We start from the raw sequence: 12294 nt of genomic DNA, 5'->3' as shown, positions 1-12294 counted from the left end.
TGATCCATTTTCCCTCTCAGCTTCAATCTCTTGTGTTCTCCCCATCACCCTTCATTCCTTGACTAATCAAGAATCTATCAAACTCTGCCTTAAATATACCCAAAGACTTGGCCTCCACAGCTGCCTGTGGCAATTAATTCCACAGAATTGTATCTTAGTTAAGTTGTTCTACCTTTTCTCCAGATCATTTCCTACAGTCAACACAACGACAATCCCATTATTCCAGTCCTGACGGAATAAATCTCACGAGCATCCCAAACCTGGTGGGGGAGGGGGGCTATAGACTGATCGAGAATAACAACACCTCTCCTATGTGAAGATTATCCAATTTTCAGTGTACCCTGATATTCAATGTCCAAAGAATATTTGTCCTCTGGCTGTAGCTCAGAAAATGTACTGTTGCGTGCACAGAGTAAGTGCAGAGCTCCCAATGACAACCCACTCCAGAAGTGGCCCTGTCTCGAGACTTCTGCATCCCCTATTCCCTGGGACTCTTCCATCAATTGATTACAGAGTTCAAAATTTCAAAGTACATTTATTATCAAAGTATGTATATGTTATGCAGCCTTGAGTTTTGTCACCTAACAGGCAGCCATGAAACAAAGAAACTCAATAAAACATAAAAGAAGACCGTCATATACCCAATGAGCAGAGAGAAAAGAAACAAATCATGCCAAATGCAAAACGCGTGCCAATACCATTCTGAACTGAAGTCCACAAAGACAGTCCTGTCCATTGACCCTAGGTTCAGTGCAGAGGGGAGCAGTGTGAGTTGAACGAGCCCTTCCCTCACCTCAGGCCTCAACACCCTGACCTTTTCAATCTGGCTGGGCACTTAAATCGTCCAAAAAATCAGCTTCAGTCCCTTTGAGACATTCTGGAACCTGGACTCTTCAAACCAAAAGGAACAATTATAATATCAAAATTATTGTAGCTTTGAACCAAATTATAATTCCAGTTAGATTAATATTTTGACTTCCTCAACATATTGTATGAAACCTCTAGGGTTACTATTTGGATGTCTTCTCTCAAGATCAAAACCAGTTCAATGCCAACACATCTGCTGAATTCATTGGGATCTGCTTTGTCCCTTTAACTAAAGAAAGTGGAACTACATGGATCATTGTACTGTTTGTTTTACAAAATCTTGTTGAACACTAATTTCATTTAAAAAAGTGACTCTGCTGAGAATGATTACCGGGCAGCTTGGTAGGAAGCTATTTCTTCAACAGAGCGTTGCACAGATGCTCTTTAGATCTGTTTGTAATAGCCATTCAAGGGAATATTCCAGGGAAAATTGATGCCCTTTAGTAACTGCTTAAAATAGTAACTTAAAAAGGCTCAACAACAGTGAAGTATTTTTGAAATGTAGCTATTGCTGCAACATAGCAAACTTAGCAAGCAGTTTAAAATTAGGAACAGCAGGAGTCACGAGAGACTGCAGATGCTGCAACCTGGAGCAACAAGTAATGTGCAGGAGGAACTCAGAGGGTCGAGCTGGATCTGGGAGGGAGGGCGAGAATCAGTGTTTGGGGTCCTGATGCAGGGTTTCAACATGAAGCATTGGCAATTCCTCCCCCCCACCGGCCCACCACCAACAATTGCAACTTGACTTGCTGAATTCCTCCAGTAGATTGTTTGTAACACTATGACAGTTCTGCTTGTGGTTATGGGGTAGATCCTGTCTAGGGAGATGGTGCCTGCTCTTCTTTGAAACCAATGCAGGGGTTATTTTCTGAGAGGGGAAGTGGGGCTCACTTCATGCCTCGTCTTACAGTAGCATGGAATCAGAATATCACAGAATCATCCTCTGAAATTTTAGATGTTTCCATCCCGGGAGTGAGGCTGTTGACTCAGGAGGATCACCAGTTGAGCCATTCAGCTGACTCCAAGACTCAACCTGACTAAGTTTCCCTGATCCTGGAGAAATAATGTGGAAACCAGCCCCCAGTCCACTTACACATTAAAATCTGGAAATGCTGGAAATCTAAAGCAACACACACAAGATGCTGATAAAGGGTCTCAGCCTGAAATGTTGACTGTTCACTCCTTTTCTCCGTTTACTCAGGCCTGCTGAGTCCCTGCAGCATTGTGTGTGGCCTCAGTCCGCTTGGCCCATACTGGCCATTAGGTATCAATACTATGCTGATCCCATTCTCCAACATTTGGGCCACACCCTTCTAAATATTCCTTGAATTTTGTGAGGGGACTTGCTTCAATGAATTGGCCAGTGACACAGATGCTGTCGGCAGAATCCCAAATGGTGATGAGAAGGCGTACAGGAATGAGATAGATCAGCTTGTTGAGTGGTGTCACAACAACCTTGCACTCAACGTCAGTAAAACCAAGGAATTGATTGTGGATTTCAGGAAAGGGAAGTTCAGAGACACACACCAGTCTCACTGAGGGTTTTTAGTGGAAAGAGTGAATAATTTCAAATGCCTTGGTATCAACATCTCTCAAGTTCTATCTTGGGCCTAATATATACATGCAATTAAGAAGAAGGCATGCCAGTGGCTATATTTCATTAGGAGTTCATGGAGATTTGGTATGTCACCAAAGACTCTAATGTATTTCTACAGATGTACCATGGAGAGCATTCTGATTGGCTTCATCTCTGTCAGGTATGGAGCTGCCGTGGACAGTACTGGAAAAAGCTGTCAGGGGTTGCAAACTCAGTCAGCTCTAACATGAGTACTAGCCTTCCCACCATCAAAGACATATTCAAAAAGCGATGCCTCAGGAAGGTGGCATTCATCTTTAAGGACCTTTACCATCCAAGACATGCCTTCTTCTCCTTGCTTCAATCAGGGAGGGGGTACAGGAGAGCACAATATAGTTCAAAGTGTTAGAAACAGCTTCTTCCCCTCTGCCATCACATTTCTGAACGGCCCATGAACACCATTTCACTATGTAGCTCTCTTTTTGCTCTAGTTTATTTTGATATTTCTTTAAATGCTGTGAAATTTGTTGCTGCAAAACAATACACTTCACGGCATATGTCAGTGATATTCTGACTCTGATGCCAGTGCCTTCCAGTTCCAAGCTGCAAGCTCCAAGCACTGTCTAGATGAGGAAAATATTCCCCCTTTGATCCCCTCTGCCCCTTACCCAAATCAAGTTCATTGTCATTTAACTATATACACATATATAATGTATATAACCATATAAGGTATGTACAAATGAGACAATGTTTCTCCGAAACAGGGTGTGAAGCACAGTTGTACACATAACACATGATAACTTATGAAGGCAAGAATAAAGTCTACGGATGATTGACACATACGTAACAAACTGAAGGGCATAAATTAAGTATTGTAAGGTATGGAACAGGTTAACCAGTGACACTCCAAATGCGATGCGGCAGTGAGTTCAGAAGCCCAATGGCCTGGGGACAAAGCTGTTTCACATCCTGAATATTTTTGTTGTTATGCATCGTAATCTCCTGCTGATGGTAGAAAGTCAAAGAGGATGCTGGATGGATGGGTGGGATCCTTAATACTAAGGGCCCTGCACACACAGTGCTGCGAATAAATGTCCCCGATGAATGGTAGGGAGACCCCTATGACCCTCTCAGCTGTTCTCACAGCCCTTAGGAGGGATTTCTGGTCTGTTGCTCAATTGTTCCCACACCAGATGAGGATTCAACTAATCAGGACACTCTCAATGATGCTCCTGTAACAAGCAGTTAAGATTGTGGTGGGGGTTGGGGGAGCGTAGCCTTGCTTCCCTCAATCTTCTTAGGAAGGTGAGACGCTGCTGTGCCTTCTTGTTCAGGGAGGTGATATTAAGGGATCAGGTGAGGTCATCCGTGATGTGAACTCCCAGGAACTTGGTGCACCGAACTCCCTCTAGGAAGGAGACATGTATTTGCAGATGAGGGGGGTGGTTCATCTGCACCTTCCTGAAGTCCCTAATGATTTCCTTGGTCTTCTCCACATTCAGTCTCAGGCTGTTCTTCTCACACCAGTCCACCAGCCATTCCACTTCCTCTCTATACTCCGTCTCGTCACTGTTCTTGATAAGGCCATCCACTGTCATCTGCAAACTCGATGACAGGGTTTGAGCTGGGTCCTGTGACACAGTCTTGTGTGAACATCAGCGGGCTGAGCACACAACCTTGGGGAGCACCAGTGCTCAGTGTAATGGGGCAAGAGATGTTGCTGCCCACAAAGATTGACTGTGGCCTTACTGTTCAGAATTCTAGTATCCAGTTCCAGAGGGAGGTGTTGAGACCCAGTGAGGACAATTTCCCCACCAGTTTCTAGGGTATGATGGTGTTGAACGCTGAACTGAAGTCTATAAACAGCAGAGATAAGACACCATTTTCCAGGTGGGACAGGACAGAGTGGAGGTCAGAGGCTATTGCATTATCAGTGGATTGATTTGAGCGATAAGCGAACTGGAAAGGGTCCAGCAAGCCGGGATAAAGGCTTTAATGTGCTCCATGACCAGCCGCTCAAATCATTTCATAATGGTTGATGTTAATGCCACTGGACAATAGTGATTTAGGCAGGTGACTGTTGCCTTCTTTGGCACTGGAATGATGGTTGCCACCTTGAAAACTGAGAGGACAATGGACTGTTCCAGAGAGATGTTGAAAATATCCGTCGGAACCGCCGTCGGCTGGGCTGCGCAGTTTTTCAGAAGCTGACCTGGTATATTGTCGGGCCCCACGGATTTGCGTGGGTTGACTCTGGCCAGGGTCTTGCTCACCTCAGCTTCAGCCAGACGGAGTGTCTGCTCCCCTGGGGGTGAAGGTGCCTTCCTCGCCAACACTTTGTTCTGTGTATCAAACTGGGTGTAGAAGGCATTCATCCTCTCAGGGAGTGAAACATCCTAGTCTCTGACGCGCAGGGTAGATTTGTAGTCTGAATTCCCTGCCATGTGCACCTCGTGTCTCTGGTATCACAGAAGCGGCTGTAAATTCTCTGAAAATGCTCCCATTTCACCTTCCCGATGGAGCAGGAAAGCACAGTTCTTGCTTCCCTAAGAGCTGTTGGCATCTCCTGATCTAAAGGCCTCAAACCTTCCATCCTTTGATTTTGGACATCACTGCTATTGGAGAATGTTTTCCGTTGTGCAACTCATAGCCTTGTCAATGTCTGGCAGGTCTGATCTCAGCCTGCTCCGCTCCAAGGGAAACAAACCCAGTCTCGCTTTAGAGCCTCATCCCAGTGAATGTTGCCTGTGCAGCCCCTAACCCTCTCTAGTGCAGTCATAATCTTCCTGTGTGTGGCAACCAGTACTAGAAACTACACTCCATCGTTATTAATATTTCCTGACATTTTCCTGCAGGATACAACTACCCTCTGACCCAGCCGACCACGTGCGTGTCACCTCGCCCCAGCAGTCAGTGATAACGGAGCGCGGGTTGCACGGAGTTCCACTGCCTCACGGCCTCTCTGTCCCTCAGTTCCAGGGTACGACCAGGTGTGGCTGTTGCAGGCAACCATGGCCAACAAAGCACACCCACCCCTGATGAAGAAGCACAGTCAGACAGACCTGGTGAGCCGCCTGAAGTCGCGGAAGATACTCGGTGTGGGCGGAGAAGATGACGATGGAGAGATTCACAGGTCGAAGGTAAGGACCTCTACACCATTTCCAAAGGTACGCACTGACATCCCTCACTCTGACAGATTCTGTTTATTTCACAACAGGCACACCTTGGGCGGTAAAGCGATAAGGATTTCTTGCACAAGTCAGACTTATAAACCATTGCTCTTCTTGCCCTGATGACTGAACTACCCAATCTTCTCTCTTACACATTAATATAAACTGCTTTTTGAATTTTTGAAAATATTCTTTATTTGTAATAAAAGCATACTCTTTATATGCATATATACAAAGGAAGAAACTGCAAACAACTTATACAATTATATTCAGTGCATTCAGTAGTGTAAACTTTTTAAAAAGATTGTAAAGAAACACAATTATCATTTACCTGGGGTGAAATTCCCTTCCATTTTTCAAAACATTTCCCCGTAGAACACCGCCCCTATGTACAGTAGCAGAAGGAGCCTCGACCATGGTCCTTCTCCACAGAGCCGTCGCGTTGGGTGCACTAGGCTTCCATGCATCCCTCAGCATGGACTCCTGCAGCCTGAACAGTGCCAGTCAGTAGCATTCCCTGACAGTGTGCTGGAAGACCAAGTTTCAGACAGGCCAAAGGGTGTCCTTCGCTGAGCTGATGATCTTCCAGCAGCCCTTGATGTCTGTCTCAGTGTGTGTCCCCTGGAATATCTGCTATGCAACCTCTAGGGATGAACCGGGGTTCTGACACTTCCATCCTTCCCCACACCCTCTTAGTAAATCCACAGTCAACAAAGAAATAGGTAACTGTGTCTCCCCCACTGCAGCCATCCCAAAGGCGGCATGCACTGGGGGGGGGGGGGGTGCTATGTCATCTGTACACACAGGCTCTGACAGCGAGAGCCCTTCTCACCGCCATCCAAGTGAGGACATGGTGCTTGTTGGTCAGATCTGCTGAAGGGGTGCTGGGCTGTATAGTTTGAACCATTTGCTCAAACCCACAGAATCCATAGTGCCCTTCCCTTGTCATTCACATTCCTTGTTCCACAACCCTAAAGTGGGAAGGAGTTCCTTTCTGGTCCTCATTTTCCCCTTTTAAGAACCCTTTCTAAGACCATAAGGTATAAGAGCTAAATTAGGCCATCAGGTCTGCTCTGCCATGGCTGATTTTTATTTCTAATCCCTACTTGGACCGGAAAGGAATGGAGGGTTATGGGCTGTGTGCAGGTCGGTGGGATTAGGTTAGAGTAAGCGTTTGGCATGGACTAGAAGGGCCGAGATGGCCTGTTTCCGTGCTGTAATTGTTATATGGTTATATTCTTCCACCTTCTCCCCCATAATCCTTAACTCTCTTACCAATCAAGAGCCTGTCGATCCCTGTCTTAAGTACACCCAATAACTTGGCCTTCGCAGCTCTCTACAGTATCAAATTCCACAGATTCACTATCCTCTCGGTGAAATTACTTCTCTTTTCAGTTCAAAAGTCACATCTCATTATTCTGAGACTGTGTCCTTGAATTCTAGATTCTTCCACTAATAGACACATCCTCTCCACATCCATCTAAACAGTCCATTAATTATTCAGTAGTTTTAATGAGATCTCTGTCATTCTTCTGAATCCATCAGGCGCAGGTACAGAGGTATCATATGCTCCTCATACACTTACACAAAAAAACAGACATTAGTCATTGTTGCCCAAATCCTTTCATAATTTCATGTTTATTTATTGTATGTCATTTTTCCTGAACAACGCAGAACTAAGCCATGTGGTGCATTGGGTCTGTGCTGGCTTCCAGAACAATCCCATCAACCCGACTCAAACACTTACCCCCCTGTAGCCTATCCCTCTCACTTGCCCATCAGGACCCCACACTCACACCACATTTACCAAGTAGCTGGACGAGCACTTCTGCAATTCCTTTGACACTTTGCTGCCATTTCAGGGAGTCCTGATGAAGGGTCTCGGCCCAAAACATCGATTGTACTCTTTTCCATAGATGCTGCCTGGCCTGCTGAGTTCCTCCAGCATTTTGTGTGTGTTGCTTTGGATTTCCAGCATCTGCAGATTTTTTCCTGTTTATGATTGGTCCTCATTGTGAAAAGTTATTTGAAAGTCCCATTGAACATTCTAAATTTCTCTTGATCAGCTCTCCACCCCTACCAAAGTATACAATTAGTCTAATGCAAATCGCCTGTAACAACTCAATTAAGCTGGCCCTCATTTCTCAGATCAGAATGGATTTTATCCCTGCACTGGTCACTAGTAGTTTACCGACATTAAAACTGATGTGTCTGTCAGTCTCTCCCATATCAAAAAGGGATCTAACATTTGTAAACATCCAATCCCTGGCACTGTTCCAATAACCAAAGACGTTTAAAAGTGTCATCAAGTTATAGAATTATATGAAATGAAACAGGTCCTTCAGTCAACAAGTCCTTTCTGACTCCCAGCCCCCTCATTTATGCTTGTATCAAATTGATCCCGTTATTTTTCTCCTCATTGGCCGTCAACTCCCCCTGGTTTTACCATCCTCCTACATACCAGAGACAATTAACTTACTCGCTGCCCGTTACACCGCTGGCGGGCATTTAGGGCAGCAGTGAAGGGTCCTCCATCTCTGTCCAGTGGTAGCTTCCTCTCGGTTTTCACTGCTGTCAGTCATGCAAGTTCTGGGTAAGGACTCGGGAATACATCACACTCATATGTAGAAAGATTCTTCATTGCTGTTTTTGGAAGTTTTATTTGACCAGTCAGGGTTGTTAGCCCTGAGATGAACCCCTGAGCCTGGAGAACTGGTGGACCACTCTTAGTTTGGCCTCTACCCTTTGACCTGTTTAGCATGAGTGACCCTAACAAGAGCCAAAGCACAAAGCCCTGACTTCAGCCAACATAGCCCTCTGCATTGCTGAGTCTTTCAAGCCTCCAAGCCATAACAAGGTTGCGGTTCTCTTAGAGGAGAGACAATTTACAGTGACCTATTAACCTGCACGTCTTTGGGATGTGGGAGGAAACCGCAGCATTCGAAAGAGACACAATCGGAGGCAGAACGTGCGGACTCCACACAGACATCACCCAAATTCAGGATGGCACCCGGGTCACAGGAGCTGGCAGTCGACAGCTGTGCCAGCTGTTCCACTGCATACGTAGTGGCAACAGCTCGTTCATAACATAAACAGTGCTGAATAACCTGGGCATCTCTGCCAGTCGTCAGACTGGGGTAGTACCTTCTCACCACCCTTAGACCAGACAATATGCCAAGCCAGTGGCCCTCTTCCTCTGACAGAGCACCACCTTCTTTCCATTCTGTCATTTGCTGAGCTTGCCGATTCCCTTTCGTGTCTAATTAACCCCAATGACCCTTTACACATCCTTTCACTTTTTGTGTGTTCAGAAAATAATTTTGCATTCCCTTTTATGCACCTGCTGATATTTTCTCTTTGCATACAGTTTCAGTTTCTCCGTGCAGCCTCTGTACACTGCCTGCTCTTCAGATGTATTTGCTTATCACTCCTCTTTCTAGTTGTGTTGGGCTCTGTTTTACTTGGTGTCCCGAGAGCCTGATTTATCAATGCCTATTGGAGTACACTTGGTTAGTACCAAATATGGAAATGCAAAATGCTAAAGGTACTCAGGAGATCAGGCAACATCTCAGGAGAGAGGAGATCTGAGCAGGGTCAATGTGTCAGTGAAAACTCATCGACCTGCCGAGTACCTCCAACCCTGTGGTTTCATCCTAGCTTTTCCGCATCTGTACTTTGCTTTTGGTTTGTACCCAAACCACAGTCATTCCTCAGCTTATGAGAAGGATGAGTTCCCACAAAACGTTTCGTTAAGTGCTGTTTCATAAATCGAAACTTGTTGTGTGAATTTACTGCAATGTATTCATAGAAAACATAGAAAACCTACAGCACAATACAGGCCCTTCAGCCCACAATACATGTGTTGTACTGAACATGTACTTCATATGGGCAAAAACTGGTGTGTGTTTGTTAGGGCACAAAGTGCATTTGTAAATCAAGGGCATGTCAACAAATACACTCAAAAACTTCTACAGTTGTACTGTGGAGAGCATTCTGACAGGCTACATCACTGGTATGGAGAGGCTACTGCACAGGACCAAAAGAAGCTGCAGAAGGTTGTAAATCTAGTCAGCTCCATCTTGGGTACTAGCCTACAAAGTACCCAGGACATCTTCAAGGAGCAGTATCTCAGAAAGGCAGTGTCCATTATTAAGGACCTCCAGCACCCAGAGCATGCCCTTTTCTCACGTTACCATCAGGTAGGAGGTACAGAAGCCTGAAGGCACACACTCAGTGATTCAGGAACAGCTTCTTCCCCTCTGCCATCTGATTCCTAAATGGACATTGAATCTTTGGACACTACCTCACTTTTTTTTAATATACAGTATTTCTGTTTTTTTTTAATCTATTCAATTTACGTAATTGATTTATTTGTTTATTTATTTTTTTCTCTCTCTGTGCTAGATTATGTATTGCTGCTAGGTTAACAAATTTCACATGACATGCTGGTGATAATCAACCTGATTCTGAGGGAGACACGAGGGACTGCAGATGCTGGAATCTGGAGCATCAAACAATCTGATGGGGAGAAAGAAATTGTCAACACTTAAGAGTCAAAGCGTCAACAGGTCCTTTCCCCCACAGAGGCTAGCTGGGATCTGTTGAGTTGCTCCAGCAGATTGTTTGTTGCTCTGCAAATCAAAAGGCCAGCATGTCAGTGGCACAGCATTGAAAATTCATAAGTGGGATGTCTGTAAATCCAGGATCTTTTTCTCATTCTGATTTTGATGTGTTACTCTTTTTGGAAAGTCAGCCTACAGATCCTTTAATTGATGATTTTGAGTTTTAGACAGCTTTAGCAATGTGAGCAGTTCAGAAACTCCTACCTTTAACCCCTAATGATGGGGGAATGACTGTACGTAGATACCAATGCAGCTAACTAGAGTGGTCCCCCTTGTCAATGATAACTGCCTCTGCAGCCCTGAAACATCTTTGACTCCATCCTCGCCCTCTTGATTTTTTTCTCAAATGGGTAAATCCATCTCCCTTGCATCTGGACTAAGAAACAAACTGCTGGAGGGACACAGCAGGTCAGGCAGCATCTGTGGAGGAAAAGGGCTGAACAACATTTTGAATTGACATCCTGAATCAAGGCTCATCGATCTGAATGTCCACCATCCTTTTCCATTCATGGATGCTTTTCCTCCAGCACATTGTGTTTTGCTGCAGATTCCAGCATTTCCAGTCTCTTTTGTGTTCCTCAAAGATTCAAAGTACGCTTAATAGCAAACGGGTGTGTAACATCACCGGCTGTGTTTCAACCTTTGTCAGTTCTCAGCCCTCTTCACAACAGCTTTAGACTTTGTTTTACTTCAATCTCTACTTCACCCTCCAGAATCAGATTCCATGTTACACTGTAGTCATTTTGATATTCCCCAGAACATCTCTGAGTTTCCAGAGTCCTTCCCACTCCCTGCCTATTCAGTTTTCCTCAGGGAAGTGGGAGTCTCTTCCTATTGATGGTCATTTACGTACATTAATCACCCCTCTGTAAAGATGTCCATGAGACCTGAAGGTTTGAGTTATAGGGAGAGATTACATTGGCTGGGACTGTTTTCCCTGGAGGCAGAGGGTGTCTTTATAACTGTTTATAGAATCATGAAGGGACACAGATAAGTTGTATGGTCGCAGTCTTTTTCCCAGAGTACGGGGAGTCCAAAACTGAAGGGTATAGGTTTAAGGTGAGAGCGATAACATTTGAGTGGGTGGTTGGAGCGACCTGCCAGAGGAAGTGGTAGAGGTGGGGTACAATTATAATGTTTTAAAAATATCAAAGCGTCAGGTACATGGTTAGAAAAGGCTCAAAGCAATGTAGGCAAATCCTAGTTAAAACATGACCAGCTTGGATAGACATACTGGGGGCCTGGGTGAGTTGGGCAAAATGGCGTGTGTCTTTTTTGTACAGTATGACTCAATTCTACAAAGTCAGTAACTGCAACTAAAGCATATTGCCACTTGAATTCATGAATTGATGATGGCCAGCATAGATTAGTTAATGGGGGTAATATGTATGTAATTTCAAAAGGCTGTACTGTAGAATGGAACTTTTAAAGCACATTAAGATACGTTGATTGAATTGTTGCAAAATTGGTATCGACAAGAAGCAGAGCAGTGAGTTAAATAGTTTATCATCAGAATTCAGAATTGTGCTCATTAATTCTTCACAGCAAGGAATAAGGAGACAGTAGGATAATGCCCTGAGGTTTCACTGGGAGGAATAAGGAGACAGTAGGATAATGCCCTGAGGTTTTAAAGGGAGGAATAAGGAGAAAGCAGGATAATGCCCTGAGGTTTCACAGCGAGGAATAAGGAGAAATCAGGATAATGCCCTGAGGTTTCACAGCGAGGAATAAGGAGAAAGCAGGATAATGCCCTGAGGTTTCACTGGGAGGAATAAGGAGAAAGCAGGGTAATGCCCTGAGGTTTCACTGGGAGGAATAAGGAGAAAGCAGGGTAATGCCCAGAGTTTCACAGGGAGGAATCAGGAGACAACAGGATAATGCCCGGAGGTTTCACTGGGAGGAATAAGGAGACAGTAGGATAATGCCCGGAGTTTCACTGGGAGGAATAAGGAGAAAGCAGGATAATGCCTGGAGGTTTCACTGGGAGGAATAAGGAGAAAGCAGGATAATGCCTGGAGGTTTCACTGGGAGGAATAAGGAGACAGTCGGATAATGTCCG

At 44.8% G+C, this 12294-nt stretch overlaps 1 protein-coding gene across 1 annotated transcript in view; it reads left to right on the top strand.

The window, feature by feature from the left end:
* tp53i11b (tumor protein p53 inducible protein 11b) overlaps positions 1–12294 on the top strand; it is a 252783-nt gene that overhangs the window by 57661 nt on the left and 182828 nt on the right. The window contains exon 2 of the mRNA XM_072272176.1: positions 5417–5583. Within this exon, the coding sequence (XP_072128277.1) occupies positions 5455–5583 (129 nt within the window). The 5' untranslated portion in view covers positions 5417–5454. The remainder of the gene's footprint in view (positions 1–5416; positions 5584–12294) is intronic.

This window comes from Mobula birostris, chromosome 11 (assembly GCF_030028105.1).
Source record: "Mobula birostris isolate sMobBir1 chromosome 11, sMobBir1.hap1, whole genome shotgun sequence".
NCBI classification, from domain to species: domain Eukaryota; kingdom Metazoa; phylum Chordata; class Chondrichthyes; order Myliobatiformes; family Myliobatidae; genus Mobula; species Mobula birostris.
Note: the sequence above shows the minus strand (reverse complement) of the source record. Positions and strands in the feature narration are given on the sequence as shown.